The sequence below is a fragment of the Mobula birostris genome, chromosome 8 (assembly GCF_030028105.1).
Source record: "Mobula birostris isolate sMobBir1 chromosome 8, sMobBir1.hap1, whole genome shotgun sequence".
In the NCBI taxonomy this organism is placed as follows: domain Eukaryota; kingdom Metazoa; phylum Chordata; class Chondrichthyes; order Myliobatiformes; family Myliobatidae; genus Mobula; species Mobula birostris.
In genome coordinates this window covers 90,624,028-90,645,545 of record NC_092377.1, presented here as the reverse complement: position 1 = coordinate 90,645,545, position 21,518 = coordinate 90,624,028, and the positions used below count along the sequence as shown (strand labels likewise).

Below are 21,518 nucleotides of genomic sequence, written 5' to 3'. Positions count from 1 at the left end.
CCCCAAACCTCATCGCTCCACTCGAGTATTGGCCCACTGTCACAATGGCTGCTCTGCTTGACCCTAACATTTATTTTGTGCTGTTGCCAATTAGCTGATTGCCCAATCAATTATCAGCTGACAGCTTGCTGACTGCTAGTTCTCTTCGGGTCCTGCTACATGAAATTGAACAGGAATTCCTGAGATTCACCTCTTAAAATCTCCCGTCTCCTGCTCTGAGTCTTGCTCTTGCACTGTGAAATTGAACAAAGTCTTGAGAATCACCTCTTTTGAAATCTTCCTCTTCTCCATCAAGTCTTGGCTCCTGCTACATGAAACTGAAGAGAAATCCATGAAACTCGCCTCTTTTAAAATCAAGGATCCTATAAGTTTCAATTAGGTTACCTGTCATTTTTCTAATCTTTAGCAAAATCAGAATCTAACTGTCCAGCCTCCTGAAAGGACAAATACGATGAATTCTGCAGATGCTGGAAATTCAAGCAACACACATCAAAGTTGCTGGTGAACGCAGCAGGCCAGGCAGCATCTCTAGGAAGAGGTACAGTCGACGTTTCGGGCCGAGACCCTCCATCAGGACTAACTGAAGGAAGAGCTAGAAAGAGATTTGAAAGTGGGAGGGAGAGGGGGAGATCCAAAATGATAGGAGAAGACAGGAGGGGGAGGGATGGAGCCAAGAGCTGGACAGGTGATTGGCAAAAGGGATATGAGAGGATCATGGGACAAGAGGCCCAGGGAGAAGGAAAAGGAGGAAGGGGGGGAACCCAGAGGATGGGCAAGGGGTATAGTCAGAGGGACAGAGGGAGAAAAAGGAGAGTGAGAGAAAGAATGTGTGTGTATAAACAACGGTTGGGGTATGAGGGGGAGGTGGGACATTAGCGGAAGTTTGAGAAGTCAATGTTCATGCCATCAGGTTGGAGGCTACCCAGACGGAATACAAGGTGTTGTTCCTCCAACCTGAGTGTGGCTTCATCCTTACAGTAGAGGAGGCCGTGGAGAGACATATCAGAATGGGATGTGGAATTAAAATGTGTGGCCACTGGGAGATCCTGCTTTCTCTGGCGGACAGAGAGTTATTTATATACATACATTCTTTCTCTCTCTGTCCTTTTTCTCCCTCTGTCCCTCTGACTATACCCCTTGCCCATCCTCTGGGTTTCTTTCCCCCCCTCCCCCTTTTCCTTCTCCCTGGGCCTCCTGTCCCATGATCCTCTCATATCCCTTTTGCCAATCAACTGTCCAGCTGTTGGCTTCATCCCTCCCCCTCCTGTCTTCTCCTATCATTTTGGATCTCCCCCTTACCCTCCCACTTTCAAATCTCTTACTAGCTCTTCCTTCAGTTAGTCCTGACGAAAGGTCTCAGCCTGAAACGTCGACTGTGCCTCTTCCTAGAGATGCTGCCTGGCCTGCTGCGTTCACCAGCAACTTTGATGTGGCTCCTGAAAGGACAACCCTCTTGTCCCAAGAATTTGACTGATAAATCATCTTCAGACTGTCACTAATAGTACTATATCTGTTGTTTGGTCAATGACTCCAACCAGTTTCCAGTAAAGGCCAAGATACCCTTTGCTTTCAAATACTTGTTGGATCTGCGTGCTTACTTTTTGTGATACAAGTACTTGAACACATAGATTCCTCTGAGCTTCACTCAATTGCAGTCTTATTTTAGATAATCTGCCTTTTGATTTCTCTCACCAACATGCAGGAACATGCTCTCCATGTAAAATTCATTTGCAGGTTTCCAACAAATCATTCACTATCCTATTGCACAAACACAATGTCCTTGCACATATTTTTATATCACTGACAAACTTGGAAGCTGTACATTTTGTTTCTTCCTCCAGGGCATTAATGTAAATAAATAGCAATTGAAGGTGAAGAGCTGATCCCTGAGATACTTCCCTCGTTTCATCCCTCCAGTCCAATTTTTTCCAATTCTCTTACTTTCTGTGTGACACCTAGTTTTTAATCCATACACTAAAACACTTCTCAATTCTTCAAGCACTTAATTTGTGCATCACCTTCTTTCCAAACGCCTTTTAGAAATCTAAATACATGACAGGTTTCCCTTTAACAACTTTCCTTATATCCTCAAACAACTTGAGCAAACTTGTCAAACATGTTTTACCTTTTCATAAACCATATTGGCTAGGTTTGATTACACTGAGCTTTCTAAATTGATCAACTTTTTTTCCTTTTTGATTATTGACTCCAGCATTTTACCAACAATAGTCTTTATACTATAGTTTCCAACTTCTGTTTCTCTCCTTTTTAAAACAATGGTTATTTTACAATCTCTGGTTCCCTCCTGGAAATGAGTGTGTTTTGAAAGGTTCCAACCAATGGGTGCATGATCTCTTCAGTCACTTCCTTTAAAATCTTTGGGTTCAGGCCATTGTATCCTGGCTTTTGTCTAATTCTAGTCCCATATCTCTAACACTTTAACCCATATCCTTAGTAGGGTTTTTTTTTTACAAGTTCCTCCATTATTTGACATTAGTCTATCTGTTTTCGAGGATATTTTCAGTGTCCTCCACATTGAAAACTAAAAAAGATTGAAATGACATATCTATGTGGCTAGGTATAACTCAAGTACCATCTATGAATTTTCTGATGATACAACCATTGTTGGTAGAATCTCAGATGGAGATGAGAGGGCGTACAGGAGCGAGATATACCAGCTAGTTGAGTGGTGTCGCAGCAACAACCTTGCACTCAATGTCTTAAGACCAAACAGCTGATTGTGGACTTCAGGAAGGGTAAGATGAGGGAACACAAGCCAATCCTCAGAGGGTTCAGAAGTGGAGAGAGTGAGTAATTTCAAGTTCCTGGGTGTCAAGATCTCTGAGAATCTAACCTGGTCCCAACATGTTGATGCATCTATAAAAAAGGCAAGACAGTGACTATATTTCATTAGAAGTTTGAGGAGACTTAGTTTGTCACCCAAAACACTCAAACTTCTAGAGTTGTAGCATAGAGAACATTCTGAAAGACTGCATCACTATTCAGTGGGGGGGGGGAGCTACTGCACAGGATCAATAAAAGCTACAGCATGTTGTAAAATTAGTCAACTCCATCTTGGGTACTAGCCTCTGTAGTATCCAAGACATCTTCAGGGAGCAGTGCCTCAGAAAGGCAGCATCCATTATTTAGGACCCCCATCACCCAGGACATGCCCGCTTCTCATTGTTACCATCAGGAAGGAGTACAGATGCCCGAAGAGGCACACGCAGCGTTTCAGGAACAGGTTCTTCCCCTCTGCCATACAATTCCTAAATCGACATTGAACCCAGGAACACTACCTCACATTTTTTATATGTTATTTCTGTTCTTGCACCATTTTTAATATAACTATTTGATATAAATATATATACTTACTGTAATTGAATTACTTAGTTTTCCCTATATTATCATGTATTGCATTGTTCTGCTGCCACTGAGTTAACAAATATCATGACATATGCCAGTGATATTAAACTTGATTCTGATTCTGCTAATTATTTGTTTCTTGTGAGTAATTCACCAGCCTGATTTTTCAAATGTCCCACACATACTTTAACTACCACTTTCCTTACATCCACAGAAACTGACTGTTTTGACATTACGTGTAATCCTTCTCTTAAAATCAGTGTGCTCCTTGGCCCTTTTTTTGGAATCTAAAATTTCCCCATCCTCTGGCCTCCCATTAACCCTTACTATTTTGTATGTCCTACTTTTAAATTTAGCATTTGCTTTGATCTCCTATGTAACTACAAATTGTGCCTCTTTTTCATGGAATCCTTGTTTCTAATTGGGATATTATGAACCAGCTACAGCTCCCCTTATTTTACCTTCTTGAAGAACAACTTCATCTTCATATCATTATTTAAATTGAAGGCAGTAGTTTTGGTTCTGTGGTGTTCACCCTCAAGCTGCATTGGCAATTCTGTCATACTGTGGTCACCATTTCTTTGAATATTATTAAGTGCAACATTTCTTTTTTATTAATTATCCCTTAATACCCACACCCAAATCTGAATATCCTCTTTCCTGGAAGTTCCATGCCATACTGTCCTAAGAGGCAATTCCTGGTGCATTTTAAAAATTCTTCAATGGCTACGCCTATTCAATTCGTCCAATCAATATTTAAATTAAAATTTTCCATGACAATCGTAGTTCCCTTCAAACATAAGACATAGAAGCAGAATTTGGCCATTTGGCTCATTTTGTTTTCTCTGCAGTTTCATTGTGGCTGATACATTTCCTTCTCAACTCCATTCTCCTGCCTTTACCCCGTAACCTTTCATGGCCTGACTTATCAAGAATCTATCAACCTCTGCATTAAAAATGCCCAATCACCTGGCCTCTACAGCCACCTGTGTCAACAAATTCACCACCTTCTGGCGAAAGAAATTCCTCCTCATCTTTGTTCTAAATGGGTGTCCCTCTTTTCAGAGTTTGTGCCATCTGGTCCTAGACTCTCCCACTATAGGAAACATCATCTCCACATCCAATCTATCTAGACCTTTCAATATTCGTTAAGTTTCAATGAGATCTCTACTCCCCCCCCCCCCCAACTATTCTTCCAAATTCCAGCAAGTACAGGCCCAGATCCATCAAACACTCCTCATATGATAGCCTTTCATTCCTGGAATCATTTTCATGAACGTGCACTGAAAATTTCCCTATTTGTGCTTCACCTTGTTGAGAGATCACATTTTGAGGGCTTATAAGCTGCTCTCAGTTGGGTCTTTCCTGATTTCAACCCAATGCATGCCCATATCCTGACTCAACACTGCTTTGATACCTTCCTTAATTAAATGCCACCCTACCTCCTTTCTCTTTTGGAATATCATATAACCTACAATGATGAGCACCCAGTCCTGGTCACCTTATCTCCATATCTCTGTTGGTCATAGTGATGTTTTCTGATTGTCAACTCATCCATCTTATTGAAAATGCTACCTGCATTTAAATAATCCCAGTTAAGCTTTTATTTTTATTTAACATTTTTTGAGTAACTTTGGGTTTGTTCTGTGCTACACAATTTTGTTTCCAGTTTCTTCTGTAGCCTGATGCATGCACACGCACACACCATTTTAATATCCAGAAATTTAGCCATCTCTGCCTTCTATATCCAAAACTTTGTGTGTCCAAAGCACCCATGAGCACAACATTCCAGAAATTCACTGTGCATGAGGCAATATTGCTTATTCCTCAATAGTCTTATTTTGAGATTTTGACACCCCAACCAGGGGAAATATCATCCCTGCATCTACAAACTTTGTACCATCACAAGCATTGGAATTTTCAATTTAGGTGAGATTAGCAGTCATTTTACTAAACTCCAGGGAGTGTATACCCATTACTCTTTATGTCTCATCATAGGACAAGAACACTTTTCCTCAGGAATCAAGCTGGTAATCTTTATTGCAATTCCTCTATTCCAAATGTCTTGTCATTTGGAATATGAGTCTTGTCATCTTCAGAAGTTTTCGGATGACTCTGCCATAGTTGGATGCATCAGCAAGGGAGATGAGGATGAGTACAGGGTTACGGTAGGAAACTTTGTCACATAGTGTGAGCAGAATTATCTGCAGCTTAATGTGAAAAAGACTAAGGAGCTGGTGGTAGACCTGAGGAGAGCTAAGGTACCGGTGACCCCTGTTTCCATCCAGGGGGTCAGTGTGGACATGATGGAGGATTACAAATACCTGGGGATACGAATTGACAATAAACTAGACTGGTCAAAAAACACTGAGGCTGTCTACAAGAAGGGTCAGAGCCGTCTCTATTTCCTGAGGAGACAGGTCCTTATAACATCTGCCTTATGATGCTGAGGATGTTCTATGAGTCTGTGGTGGTCAGTGCTATCATGTTTGCTGTTGTGTGCTGGGGTAGCAGGCTGAGGGTAGCAGACACCAACAGAATCAACAAACCCATCCGTAAGGCCAGTGATGTTGTGGGGATGGAACTGGACTCTCACGGTGGTGTCTGAAAAGAGGATGCTGTCTAAGTTGCATGCCATCTTGGTCAATGTTTCCCATCTACTACATAATGTACTGGGTGGGCACAGGAGTACATTCAGCCAGAGACTCATTCCACCGAGATGCAGCACAGAGCATCATGGGAAGTCATTCCTGCCTGTGACCATCAAACTTTACAACTCCTCCCTTGGAGGGTCAGACGCCCTGAGCCAATAGGCTGGTCCTGGACTTATTTCATAATTTACTAGCATAATTTACATATTACTATTTAACTATTTATGGTAATATTACTATTTATTATTTATGGTGCAACTGTAACAGAAACCAATTTCCCCCAGGATCAATAAAGTATGACTATGACTATGTCCTTCTTGGGTCAGGAGGCCACATCTATATGCACAATAGATTAAATTGGCAGATGAATATGTGTCTGAGGAATTAGTGCAGGGGGAAAGTTTTCAGATCTGTGGGTCATTGGGATCACGTCGGGGGAAGGTATGACCTGTACAAAAAAGACAAGTTACGCTTGAACGTGAGGGGACCTATATCCTTGCAGGCAGGTTTGCAGCAGGGAGGATTTAACCCAGTTTGGCAGAGTGTTGGGAACCCAAGTCATGGGTCAGGGGATGAGGCAGTTGGCATACAGGTGAGGCGGCGTAACAAGACCCATGGGTATTAGAGGAGATATACTAGCATGGATAGAAGATGGACTGAATGGCAAGAGGCAGAGTGGGGAAAAAGAGGGCCTTTTCTGGTTGGCTGTCAGTGACAAGTAGTGTTCTGCAGTTGTCGGTGTTGTTCTCTTCACGTTATGTGTGAATGATTTGGATAACGGAATGATGGATTTGTGGCCAAGTTTGCAGATGATACGAAGACAGGTGGTGGGCAAGTGCTGTAAGGAAGAAGGGAGTCTTCTGAAGGACTTAGATTCGGAGAATGGACAAGGAAGTGGCATGTAGAATATAGTATAAGGAATTGCATGGTCATGCACTTTGGTATGAGGAATAAAATTGTAGACTATATTCTAAGCAAGGAGAAAATTCAAAAATCAGAGGTGAAAGGGAGATGGGAGTCCTTATGCGGAATCTAAGGGTTAACTTGCAGGTTAAGTCAGTAGTGAGGAAGGTGAATGCTATGTTAGCATTCATTTTGAGAGGACTATAATATTAGAGCAAAGATGTAATAGTGCCAAGGTTTTATAAGGCACTGGGAGTATTGTGAGCAGTTTTGGGCCCGTTATCTAAGAAATGATGTGCTGGCATTGAAGAGGGTCTGGAGGAGATTCGCGAGGATGATTCTGAGAATAAAGGAATCAACATATGAGGAGTGTTTGAGGGCTGTGGGGCTGTACTCACTGGAATTTAGAAGAATGAGGAGGGTTCTCATCGAATATTGAAAAGCCGGGATAGAGTGGATGTGGAGGGGATGTTTCCTATTGTCTGGGACAGAGGCACAGCCTCAGAATACTGGGATGTCTATTTGTTTGTTTGTTTATTTATTGATTTACAGTGCAGAATAGGCCCTTCCGGCCCTTTGAGCCACACCGCCCAGCAGTTCCCCTGATCCACAATTTACAATAACCAATTAACCTACCAACCAGTACATTTTTGGACTGTGGGAGGAAACCCATACAGTCATTGTGGGGTTGGGGGGGGCGCGGAGGGTGTTGGAATACAAACTCCAGTGGTAATTGAACCCTGGTCACCTCTACTGTAAAGTGTTGTGCTAACCGCTAAGCCTCCGTGTCACCTCAACAGAGCAGAAGGGGAATTTTTTTCACCAGGTCATATATCAGATCTCTCGGTGGGTGAGTATTTCAAAGACAGAGACCACAACTCCCTGGTCTTTACAATAGCCTTGGAGAGAGGTAGGAGCAGATAGTATGGGAAGCTGTGTAATCAGGGGAGGGCGAATTCTGGTGCTTTTAGGCCAGAATTAGGGAGCATAAAGTGTAAACAGATGTACTCAGTGAAATGCACAACTGAAATTGGATTCTGGATAGGCTTGTCCAGACAGGGAAAGGATGGTAGGATAAAGGAATCATGGTTGCCAAAAAACATCTAGTCAAGAGGAAGAAAGAAGCTCAAGGTTTAGGAAGGAAGGATCAGTCAGGGCTCCAGTGAATTATAGGAATGAGTTTAACAATGGATTTAGGAGAGCTGGGTGGCAGGGGGGTGCATGAGAAGGTCTTGGTGAGTAAGATTAAGGAAAACCCTAGGGCATTCTACATTTATGTGTAAAACGAGGCTGACTAGAGTAAGGGTAGAACCAATCAGGATCGAAGAGGAAACGTCTGGAGTTGGAGGAAGGAGGGTAGATCCTTAATGAATACCTTGCCTCAGTATTCACCAGCGAGAGGGATCTTGACATTTGTAAGGACAGCGTAAAGCAGGCTGGGCTGATATTCTAGAAAATGTTGACATTAAGAAACAGAATGTGTTAAAACCTTTGGAAAAACATTAGGATTGATAAGTGCAATGTTTGTAATAGGATATACTCTGGGAAGCGAGAGAAGAGATGTTGTGCCTTTGGCAATCTTTGCGTCCTGGCTCATCATGAAGTAGTACCAGATTGGAGGGTAATTATTTCTTTGTTCAAGAGAGTAGGGAATACCCTGGGAATTATAAACCAGTGAATCTTATTTCAGCGGTGGACAAATTATTGTAGAAGATTCTTAGAAACAGAACTTATGAGGAATTGGAGAAGCATAGAGTAATTAGGGGTAGTCAACATGGCTTTTTGTGAGATAGGTTGTGCATCACAAGCCTGATTGAATTCTTTGAGGATGTAATAAAACACATTGAAAGTAGAGCAGTTCATGTCGTGTATATGTGTTTTTGTAAGGCGTTTAATAACGTCCCCATGTTAGGCTCATTCGTAAAGGCAGGAGGCATGAGATCCAAAGAAACCTGGCCGTATTCAGAGTTGGCTTGTGCATAAAGACAGAGGATGGTTGTAGACGGAGCTTATTCTGCCTGGAGAACGGTACCCAGTGATGCTCCATAGGGATCTGTTCTGGGACCCCTGCTCTTCGTAATTTTTTAAAATTACTTGGATGAGGAAGTGGAAGGGAGAATTAGTATGTTTGCAGATGACAAGATTGGAGGTGTGGATAGTGGAAGGTTGTAGTAGGTTACATTAGAACATTGACAAGATGCAGACCTGGGCTGAGAAGTGTCAGATGGAGTTCATCCCAGGAAACTGAAGTGATTCCCTTTGGAAGATCGAATTTGAAGGCAGATGTATGGTTTAATGGCAAGATTCTTAGTAGTGTGGAGGAACATGGGGATCTTGGGGACCACGTCCATAGATCCATCAAAGTTGCCATATAGGTTGATTGGGTTGTTAAGAAGCTGTATGGTGTGTTAAGCCAGGGGTCCCCAACCTTTTTTGCACCATGGACTGGTTTAATATTGACAGTATTCTTGCAGACCGGCCAACCGAGGGTGGGGGTGGGGGGGTTGTTCAAGTAGGGTTAAACTCACCTCAACATGTCTTTTACAGTTAGGGTTGCCAACTTTCTCACTCCCAAATAAGGGACAAAAGTAGCAATCAAATCCCGGGACAGTGCTTACCTCGAGAAAGACTACCATGTTCATGAAGCCTTGCGTGGGCACCTGTGTGCGCATGGGCGATTTTTTCCAGTAATTGGTTTTGACTTAATCTTCCTGACTACACTGTACATACGTTATTTCTACTTTATATAGGCTGTGTATCATATCATTCCTGCTTTTACTATATGTTAGTGTTATTTTCGGTTTTTGTGTTATTTGGTATGATTTGGTAGGTTATTTTTTGGGTCTGGGAACGCTCAAAAAATTTTCCCATATAAATTAATGGTAATTGCTTCTTCACTTTACGCCATTTCGGCACGAAAGGTTTCATAGGAACGCTCTACTTTAGTGGGGGAAATATGGGACAAGGGCGGTCCTGTATAGGACAAACCAATTTAGCCTAATATACGGGATGCCCCGGCTAATACAGGACAGTTGGCAACCCTATGTTCAAGTTCAACAGTGCGTGACAGGGAATGAGGAAAGATGCAGCTGACTCATATCGTTTCCTCACGGCCCAGTAGCGCATGCTTTGCGGCCTGGTACCGGTCCGCGGCCCACTGTGTTAAACTTCATTTGTTGGGAGATTGAGTTCAGGTGCTGCAGGATAATGTTGCAGATCTATAAAACCCTAATTATACCACTCTTGGAATAACGTGTTCAGTTCTGGTTGCCTCGTTATAGGAAGGATGTGGAAACTTTGGAGAAGGTGCAGAGGAGATTTACCAGGATGCTACTTGAATTAGGGAGCATGTTTTATGTGGAAAGACTGAGTGAGCTAGGGTATTTTTCTTTGGAGCAAAGGAGGATGAGAGGTGACTTCACGAAGGTGTACAACGTGATAAGAGGCATAGATCGAGGTGATAGCCAAAGTCATTTTCCCAGGATGGAAATGCCTAATTTGAAGGACATAATTTATAAGGTGATTAGTGGAAAGTATGGGGGAGAGTTTATTAGTGAGTTTTTAATGTAGAGTGGTGGGTGATGATCGAGGCAGATACATTAGGGATACTGAAACTCTTAGATAAGCACGTGGATCATAGAAAAATGGAGGGCTATGGGAGAGGGAAGAGTTATAGTGATCTTAAAGTAGATTAAAATACTGGCATAACATCATGGGCTGAATGGTCTATTGTGCTGTTATGTTCTGTCATTCAAGTTCCATGTGCATTTCCACAACAGCTTCACAGTCACTGCTTCTGAAGTCAGCTTTATTTTAGTTTCAATTTTTATATGTTTGAAGTAATGTCAAATCATACTGCCCTTACCAAAATTTGGAATACTTGGATAATGGCTTGGTGATAATATCAATATATACTTCAGTTGTTCCTTGATTCTTGGAGTATCTTGTACAACTCTGCTCTATGGTATGTTAGAGCTTTTCCAAGTTTGCAGCAATCATTCCCGAAGATCTAGTCTGATAGTCACACCATCCAAGTTTTTTGTTCTCCAGTTTTTATAACTTGCATAGCAACAGCTGGCCAGCAGATGCACAACGTCAACTCCATTTTCCATCACACTATTAATGCCCTCAAGAATTAATTGTTGAGGACAATGTGATTAAATGGAACATCCAGATGTGGCCTTGATGTTGATGCTGGACAAAGGTCCTGCCAGCTCATATCCCTCATGTTAATCTAACTCAGTCGTTATCGCCTTTGATTTTAATTGTGCACAACACACAGCCCATAGACAGCTTAATTTGGCCCAGCCTGCCTGAATGGTCAATGAGCTGAACAAGCTCACTTACTTTACCATCCCTACCTGCATGGTAACCACAACTAGCTGCTGATCAAGGACTGCGTAGAAATACATTGACAGTCAACTGGACATGATCTGGAATGTTTCTGAATATCCCTGGCAGTCACAAATCCTGGCAAAAAAAAGGCCTGGACTTACCAAACATTAAAAATAACTTGGTAATTAAATTATTTATATTTAATTATCTAAATCAGTTTATAAAGACTATATGAATTATCTAATGCCCCGCTCTTTATGTTAGTGCTCCTCAGTGAAGTGAATGGAGTTTGATTCTCTGCCTTGTGTAAACTGGCACTGGTTTGATGCTCAGATTTTTTGGTGTTACTGCTGGAAGTTGAAACCTCACTGCTGGACACTGTGAGGAGACAGAGTGACACTGGCGGGGACTTTGGTTGTCTGACTGGCTTTCAGAAGTTTGTGATGTTGCCAGGTTGGTCTTCCCTGCTAAATAAGTGCACTATTGATTTTGCTTTCTCTGTCTTTATTGTGTGTTTCCCTTAAAAGTGTAAACATTTTTACCTCAGCTGGTCCAGCAGTGCTGAAACCTATGGGTATCCATTTCCCATTCCCATTCCATTATGTTCATCCATGACCTCCTCCACTGTCGTGACGAGGCCAGACTTAGGTTGGAGGAACAACACCTTGTATTCCATTTGGCTAGCCTCCAACCTGATGACCTGAACATCAATTTCTCTAACTTCTGGTAATGTCCCCCACCCCCACCTCAGCATTTCCCATCCCCTTTTCCCTCTCTCCTTGCCCACCCATCGCCTCCCTCTGGTGCTCCTCTCCCTCCCCCCTGCCCTTTTTCTTTCTTCCATGGCCTTGTGTCTCTTTCATCAATCAACTTCCCAGCTCTTTACTTCATCCCTCCTCCTCCCAGTTTCACCTGTCACCTGGTGTTTCTCTCTCCTCTCCCCCCACCTTTTAAATCTACTCCTCAGCTTTTTTTTCTCCAGTCCTGCCGAAGGGTCTCAGCCGAAACGTCGGCTGTGCTTTTTTCCATAGATGCTGCTTGGCCTGCTGAGTTCCTCCAGCATTTGTGTGTGTTGCTTGGATTTCCAGCATCTGCAGATTTTCTCTTGTTGCCATTAAACCCATCAAAGTTTACAGTTTGCTCCCCTGCTCACTTCCTGTGCCTCTCCATTTCCCCTTTCTAAGGAATCAACACACTGCTTCCCTTTAAGGAATTTATGGACTCTGCTTTAACAGAGTTTTTGGGCAGAGGATTCCACTTGCTAATCAGCCCTTTAATTCTTTTTGTGATTATCTTATTTCTGGTTTATCAAGGCACAAGGGAAACCTTCGAGCCAAGGAAGAGATGCAGAGAAGGGCCACGAGGCTGATCCCTGGTGTCAAAGGACTGGTTTTAGCAAAGGTTGGAAAAACTTGGACCCTTCAGCCTTTGACAGTAGGCAAATTTTCGAGGTATAGAAGACACTAACTGACATGGAAAAGTTTAATCCTGAGCACTGTTACAAAGGTTAAACAACAAATACAAGGCAGAAGGACACAGGTGCAAACTGATAAAAGGCAATTTCAGGACTACTGCTGAAAAACACTGCGTATTTCCTGTAAAGGTCTCCATGTGGGTGAAGTTCAGGAATTATTGAAGCTGTGTTTAGATGCTGGCTTTCTGCAAGGATGAAGTAAATGAGCTACATGGTCCCTCTCATGTACTTTTATGGGGGAAAAAAGAATTTGCATGAATATAGTCTTTTCCTCAGGAAATCCCAAAGAGCTATGCAATCCTTGAATATTAATGCAGATAATATTAAATATATCTGCCAGTTTTCAAAATGAGGTTAATGACTAATTAATGAGTCTGATGGTTTTATTTGAGGGATATTGACCACATCAGCTCTTTGCTGTACAACATTTCATAATGCTGAACTTTGCACTGCAGGACCAGGCCACATTATTTGAGATGTGGAGTGGGATTTGAACCCACTGTCTTGTGAATGAAAGAATTATGATAGAATTGGTTTCCATGCAGTTATAATATACCTTTTGACCAGCAAGCTGTTATTTTTTTACAATAAAGCTTCTATGTAGTCCTGGTCTCTTTCTGGACTACAGCTGATAGGATCTTGCAAATTAAATTTCATCATAGTGATTTTTTTCTGGAAAGGATTTAGCAGAATAACCAGATTGAGATATGAGCAGGAACTTGCGATCAGTACAGTTACTTGAGTGTTAATGATAGGTTTTGCCCAGCAGTTTCAAACTGTAAAATCCCAACTGACTGCAATTGCAATGATCTGTACTATAGCACAAACACACTATACTGGTATATTCTGCACGCAAAACGCATTGTTGCTCTCTGAGGACAACAAAATGGTTGCTGCACACATAGAGCTTGCCTCACTGCATGGAATAACCTTCTCATCCAATAGCAGATGTTGTCAGCTTGTTGAACAATCAAAGGAACTGCTTCACTCTCACTTGAATAAAGATAAACAGAAGGGTTGTCATTGCAGTCACCTGACAGCAAAGGCAAGTATCTTCAATTGGTATCATTTTATCTATTATATCTGTAACAACCTCACATAGTAACACAATACTATCCCCGGATCTCTGGATGTGTCAGTGAGGCAGATACAACATTGTGCTATCTACTTGAAGAAGACTTCTGGAAAAATATGAATGACTGATTTTTCATTGAGTAAGCCGTTTATTTTACATATCTTAGACATTTTGGATTAGAGCACATACATTCTAGATAAATATGCAAATTATGTTAATAATATGCAGATCACTGGAAGTGAGCACACACAGGAAAATAGAAAATAATAAAACATTAATAGCAGTTTTGGAATGGAATCTGCAAAACACTAGAGCACTGAAACAGAACACGGGAAAGAGTTAATGTAGTAATTGATAGTTTCTCGGAATGGAGAAAGAATTTAATAAATGGAAGATGTTTATCATCGAATCGGTAACCGCAGGATGGATTCAGAGTAAAATTAAATTTATTTCATGCAGCAAACTTTGGATGTAGAAGTAGTAAGTAACTACTTAACTATAATACTTGAAAGAAATATTAATAATAAATTCATATTTTGATAAGTTGAATAATAAAAGGATGTACAAAAAAAGCAGAGGGATTGACAACTTTAGTTGAAAAGTTAGCATCGTCATCAATGGACCTATTGGCTTTGTGTTCTGTTATTCATTATATTATTAGATAGCTTTTGAATGACAACATTGTTTAGTAATTTAAAATAAATGTTTCTCAGCACACATCAGGCAAGAATTAACTAGTCAAAAAAAATCATAAAGACAGATGCTCCAAAGTTGATTATAACTGAAAGCATTTTGATGGAAGAACTTGGTTTAGAAAGGAGGATGCATGGTTAGATGCTGTATCGTCAAATGGTGTCTGGAGGGGAGATACAGTACTGTAGCAATTTTATGTATTGCACTGTACTGTTGCCACACAAAAAAAAAACAAATTTCATGGCATATGCAAGTGATGACCCTAATTCTGATATGGGTCTCTATTGTGGACTGAGATTGGGAAGGGGGCAGGGAAAGGGGAATTATGGTTGGGAAAAGGGGAGGGAAAATGATCACTAAACCAATTGTTTGGAATCAAATGACCTTGCCTGGTGTCTCAGGGCTGAGTGTGTCTGCTCCCACCCCAGCACTCTTTCTCTGCCACCTGTCCCACAGTGCTCCACCCTCACTATTTCCAACATCCTTTGCTCCTGACAGGTTTACAAACTAGCTGCCCACTCTGTGTTGACAAATACAGTACTGTGCAAAAGTCTTCAGCTCCCTAGCTATATATATATATATGTGTCTAAGTACAGTTCTGTAGGTAACTTTAATTGGCAAGTTCCTATTGCCTATATGTACAACATATTTTCAATTTTATGTCCACAAGCTGAAAAGATGATTAAGATCTTTAATTGGTTAGTGAACCTCTTAATAACATTTGAATTTTTTAAACTGGGTTATTTATAATATGAAGTTTGTCTCATTTATTTTGCCATCCTTAATCATGGAATCATACAGCTCAGAAAACCCTTCAGACCACTGTGTCTGTGTCAACCATCAAGCACCCATCTGTACAAATTTATCAGCACTTACTCCATAGTTTTCTGTCCCTTGGTGATTCAGGTATCATTCAGATACTTGATGTCAGGGTACCTGCTTCCACCATACGGTCAGGCAGTGTGTTCCAGATTCCAACTTCCCTCTACATGGGAAAAGTTCTTCAGATCCCCCTCTGAACCACACACTCCTTTCCCTGAACCCTCTAATTTTAGACTAACTCTACTATGGATGGAAAAATGTTTACTGTCTGCCCTCTATGTGCCACTCATTATTTTGTGTATTTCAGTCAGGTTCCCTTTCAGCTCCTTCCACCTTAAGGAAAGCAAATCCAGCCTGTCCAGTGTTTCCTCATAGCTCGTAAGCTCCATCTCAGGGGACATCATGAATGTCCTCTACACTTTGTCCCAGTTATGTGTGGCAACCACAACTGCTCACCATATTGTAGGTTGGTTAGGCCAACAATTTATGAAGTTGCACTTTAACCTCCCTTCTGTTATATTCTGTAACTGATTAGTGAAGGAAAGTATCCCGTATGCCTTCTTCACCATCTTAGCTACTTGTGCTACCATCTCCAGGGTTCCTTGGACTTGTACGCCACGATTCTTCGCTTACTCAGTTCTGCTTAGAACCCAACGATTCATTGTATATGTGCTCCCTTTATTCATTAACTTCCACTTATTGGGATTAAATTACATCTGCCATTGCTCTGCCCACGTTATCACTTCATCAGTATCTATATGATTCCACCTCATCTTAGAGGGCACCCCATTCTCTGTCCTTAGTCCAAACGTGTTCTCCTCCCACCTTTTCACACTCTCTACCTGCTCTTTCCATCCTTGCTGTAGCTGTTATATCATCACTTCCTCTTCTGGTATGTTACTTTATTCCTTTACTTCAGTTTTTAATATGAAGATATTGATAATGTGCAATACTGTGTTCTGTATTGCAACATGGTCATCAAAGTGTAAGCAAATAAATGTAATTTTTATAACATTTCCCAATGTGCTGTGAGGTATCACACATCAAAGTTGCTGGTGAACACAGCAGGCCAGGCAGCATCTCTAGGAAGAGGTACAGTCGACGTTTCAGGCCGAGACCCTTCGTCAGGACTAACTGAAGGAAGAGTGAGTAAGGGATTTGAAAGTTGGAGGGGGAGGGGGAGATCCAAAATGATAGGAGAAGACAGGAGGGGGAGGGATGGAGCCAAGAGCTGGACAGGTGATTGGCAAAGGGGATATGAGAGGATCATGGGACAGGAGGCCCAGGGAGAAGGAAAAGGGGGAGGGAGGGGAAAAACCCAGAGGATGGGCAAGGGGTATAGTCAGAGGGACAGAGGGAGAAAAAGGAGAGTGAGAGAAAGAATGTGTGTATATAAATAAAGGATGGGGTGCGAGGGGGAGGTGGGGCATTAGCGGAAGTTAGAGAAGTCAATGTTCATGCCATCAGGTTGGAGGCTACCCAGACGGAACATAAGGTGTTGTTCCTCCAACCTGAGTGTGGCTTCATCTTTACAGTAGAGGAGGCTTTGGATAGACATGTCAGAATGGGAATGGGATGTGGAATTAAAACGTGTGGCCACTGGGAGATCCTGCTTTCTCTGGCGGACAGAGCATAGGTGTTCAGCAAAACAATCTCCCAGTCTGTGTCGGGCCTCGCCAATGTATAGAAGGCCACATCGGGAGCACCGGACGCAGTATATCACCCCAACCGACTCACAGGTGAAGTATCGCCTCACCTGGAGGGACTGTCTAGGGCCCTGAATGGTAGTAAGGGAGGAAGTGTAAGGGCATATGTAGCACTTGTTCTGCTTACAAGGATAAGTGCCAGGAGGGAGATGAGTGGGGAGGGATGGGGGGGATGAATGAACAAGGGAGTCGCGTAGGGAGCAATCCCTGCGGAAAGCAGAGTGGGGGGAGGGAAAGATGTGCTTAGTGGTGGGATCCCATTGGAGGTGGCGGAAGTTATGGAGAATATGTTGGACCTGGAGGCTGGTGGGGTGGTAGGTGAGGACCAGGGAAACCCTATTCCTAGTGGGGTGGCGGGAGGATGGAGTGAGAGCAGATGTTCGTGAAATGGGGGAGATGCGTTTGAGAGCAGAGTTGATGGTGAAGGAAAGGAAGCCCCTTCCTTTCAAAAAGGAGGCCATCTCCCTCGTCCTGGAATGAAAAGCCTCATCCTGAGAGCAGATGTGGCGGAGACGGAGGAATTGCGAGAAGGGGATGGCATTTTTGCAAGAGACAGGCTGAGAAGAGGAATAGTCCAGATAGCTGTGAGAGTCAGTAGGCTTATAGTAGACATCAGTAGATAAGCTGTCTCCAGAGATAGAGACAGAAAGATCTAGAAAGGGGAGAGAGGTGTCAGAAATGGACCAGGTAAACTTGAGGGCAGGGTGAAAGTTGGAGGCAAAGTTAATAAAGTCAACGAGCTCGGCATGCGTGCAGGAAGCAGCACCAATGCAGTCGTCGATGTAACGGAGGAAAAGTGGGGGACAGATACCAGAATAGATTTGGAACATAGATTGTTCCATAAAGCCAACAAAAAGGCAGGCATAGCTCGGACCCATGCGGGTGCCCATAGCTACACCTTTAGTTTGGAGGAAGTGGGAGGAGCCAAAGGAGAAATTATTAAGAGTAAGGACTAATTCCGCTAGACGGAGCAGAGTGGTGGTAGAGGGAAACTGATTAGGTCTGGAACTTTCAAATCTCTTACTCGCTCTACCTTCAGTTAGTCCTGATGAAGGGTCTCGGGCCTGAAACGTTGACTGTACCTCTTCCTAGAGATGCTGCCTGGCCTGCTGAGTCCACCAGCAACTTTGATGTGTGTTGCTTGAATTTCCAACATCTGCAGATTTCCTCATGTTTGTGCTGTGAAGTATATTGGCTTCCTTTGAAAAAAATTAAACTTGGTTGGCCATCAGTTGATCAGAATTTAACATTTTAATTTCAGTATAAAAATACTGCATTAATCGTAAGTTTTCATAAATGAGTTGTTTATTTCTTCTCACACTTTTGCTTCCATGACAGAGTACAGAAAACTTGGAAATGGGACAATCACTGTGAAGAAACAGAAACCATCCCCAGAAGCACTGGAAGTGCTGTTTCAACGAATGCGGTATGAATATGACTTCTATAACTATGTCAAGAATCAGTTCCATTTATTGAAACGGAAATTCGGCCTGAAGACTCGAGGCAGAGCTCCATCTAGAGAGTACGTAACTCCATCCCAAGTGGAAGAGCCTGACCATATACATGATGATGACGATGACACATGGTTGAAAGACATTTATGGATGATTACAAGAAGTTACTTGTTGGGGGCCTCAGTGTGTCCTTTATGTTGAAAACTCCACAAAGAACTGCATTTGGTCAGGAGAAGCTGCAGTATTGGTCTGTTCTGGAGATTAGATTAAAACATTCACAATTGCAGTCAGTCTTTGCCAGGCAGATGTATGTAACTTACACTTTTCATGCTATTGCATGATTTTATTTTTTTTTTCTGAAGTTTCTTTACCAACTGCTGTACCAGCAGGTAAGACACTTTTTTAACTACTATATCTGCATTTTAAAATAAATATTAAAGGATTTATTTAGTTACATTTTAAAAAAATGTAAAGAAGATAATGCATTTTAACATTCTGAGGAAGGTATTAATCCAGTTAGATACTAGCTCATTTTCTGAAACTTTTGGATCTTCAAACAGAAGATAGCATCCGAAGAAATAAAGTTGGACTGGGGCATTTTGTAGTATTTTCAAGACTGTATTCACATTTGTGATTTGTCAGAAAATAAACAATTTAAAAGGATTGTATGGTTGCAACATTGACAAAATGTAATATTTGTTATATTTTATTTCAAACTTTGAACAGAAATACTTTTGTGACAAGTCTAATTAACAGTACATAGGATGTACAAAACAGAAGCAGACCATTTGATCCATTAAGTGTTGATGTTCTACCAAAGTCTCTTCCCATCACTTCAAGTCCAAATTGTCAAAATAACCTTCAATTTCCATTGCTTGGACGTTTAGCCCCATAAATACAAATGTAGCCCCCTCACCAGGCTTGTATGCAAATTTGGTTTGCTGGCCAGCTCCACCTTTCACAAGCAACAATATGTCTAGGGTCGGTATGATTTGGGGTTCCACCAAACAGGAATGTCATGATGTTCCGATGAAAGAAACATCGAGTTGAGCGAATGCTGTGTAAATACTGCCCATACACATTTGCCGATCAGAATACACAGCATAAAATTATAAAGAAAGTATATTTACAAATTTCAGTTTTATCAGACAGTTAATAGGAAAGAGAAACAAACAAAAAGGACCCATTACAGTTAGGCCAGTCCAATGAGCACATAAAGTTGGAGCTCTCATCCTGGAGTTGTGTTTACGCATGCACTGGATCCATGGTCTACATGAAAGCACATGCCACATTCCGATCTTAGCTCAAAATCCATCTGAAGCAAGCGAGCCCTCTCATAGGAGTACTGGCCCATTCTTCCTGGAGCCATTCATCTGCATGAAGCACTCTGTGCAACGGAGACTTGCCTTCCTGCAGTATCCTGTGGCATCTTTCCTTCTCTGCATTTCCCGCCAAAAGCCCCAAACAGGACTGTGTCCGTCACAAATCTCCCTCTGTCCAGCTCTCTCTAGAACTTTCTCCCAATTCTACCATCCTGATTGGCTGAAACAACATTCTTAAGTTGAACAGCAGGGCTTCTTTAGCTGAAACAAACATTTTCCGAACAGGACACACTGCTCACAGAAACTGCTAAAATGAAATACCTACAGCATAGCAGTAGAAATCTTAATCAGGGCTTTACATCTCTCTACCATTTGTTTTATTCATTTGCTGTGGAAGCAGATTTCATGTTTTTGCCACATTCTGGGTAAGGAGCTATATTTTAGGACAACTACGTGGAGTCTGAAATCTGGAGCAACACGGGTTGCTAGAGGAAAGCAACAGGTCAGACCATATCTATGGAGGGAAATGGACAGTCAACACTTTGGGTCAAGTCCCTTCATCTGGACTGAAAGATAGAATGGAGATGACCAGTACAAAACGATGCAGGAAATGGGTGATCAAGAACTAGCAGATGATAGATTGATCCAGATGAGGAGAGTGGGAGGGAATGGTGTCAGAAACTGGGAGGATGGGGGTGAATGACAGAAGAGCTGATTAAAATGGAATCTTATAGGTGGAGCATGGAATAAAGGGAGGGAGGTAGAGCTGGGAACCAGTGGCAGCATATGTGCGTGATGGATCTATACACCTATATTAACACGTGATATCACAGTGAACTGTCCCACTGAGCAAATCCAAGGAAGTTACACAACTTGTCAATGCAAAGTCGCATCCCATCAAGCACACCCAGAGGTACTACAAGCCAACTTGGATGCAGAACACTACTCATTTGACACTTGCATCGAATACTTCTTTGACAGATATTGCAGGCATTAGCTCCTTTTGACTCTGCATCAACATCAACTTTAACCCTGAATGTACAACAACACTATGAGTCTTTTCTCCTTCCTGACCAACTGGACTTAGGCTGAATTCATAGGAAAGTTTGCAATTTTAGTCCTACATATTAGAATCAAAGATTCAAATTACATTTATTAGTAAAGTATGCAATATACAACTCTGAGATTCATCTTCCTATAGACAGCCACGAAACCAAAGAAAGCAAGCTATGGAACCCTTTAAAAGAAAACATAGCGAACCCCCAACACACAAAAAGGGAACAAATTGTGCAAACTGCTAAAAAAAACACAAGCGGAAAACTCGATATAAAACATCAAACCACAAATCATCGAACCAGCCCAGGCATATTCAGTTCAGTTCATTCTAGCTCTGTGTAGATCGTTAACTTAACTATAGGCCACAGACCTAGTCCATCTGACCAAAATTTGCACAAAATACCAACGAGAAAGGAGGAACCAGAAAGCAGAAGTACATAATATGAACTAGCATCCAATCCACAAACTGCGTCGATTAAACTTTGCCCAAGACCCAGGACTCCAGCAGCATCAAGCGCAAGGGAAAGAGACTACTTGAACACAGGAACCTTCCTCCGATAGCAGTGAACGAGAGAGAGTGAGAGACCTTCAAACGCAGACACATTTCTCCAGCAGCAGTAAGCAAGAGGCTGGTAGATGCCACTGAACACCTGTTCCATGAT

General features: G+C 42.0%; 1 protein-coding gene across 3 annotated transcripts in view; it reads left to right on the top strand.

The window, feature by feature from the left end:
* usta (uronyl 2-sulfotransferase a) overlaps window positions 1–19,166 on the top strand; it is an 80,798-nt gene extending 61,632 nt beyond the window's left edge. Inside the window, exons 8-9 of one of the 3 annotated variants that reach the window (XR_011886873.1) lie at window positions 12,569–12,706; window positions 18,364–18,453. Coding sequence is in view for 2 of the 3 variants with exons in the window: in XM_072265639.1 (XP_072121740.1) it covers window positions 18,364–18,632 (269 nt within the window). In the remaining variant the exon portion in view is untranslated. Of the gene's footprint in view, window positions 1–12,568; window positions 12,707–18,363 lie in introns of all 3 variants that reach the window. The other 2 variants (XM_072265640.1, XM_072265639.1) reach the window with 2 other exon arrangements.
* The last annotated feature ends 2,352 nt before the right edge of the window (window positions 19,167–21,518 follow it).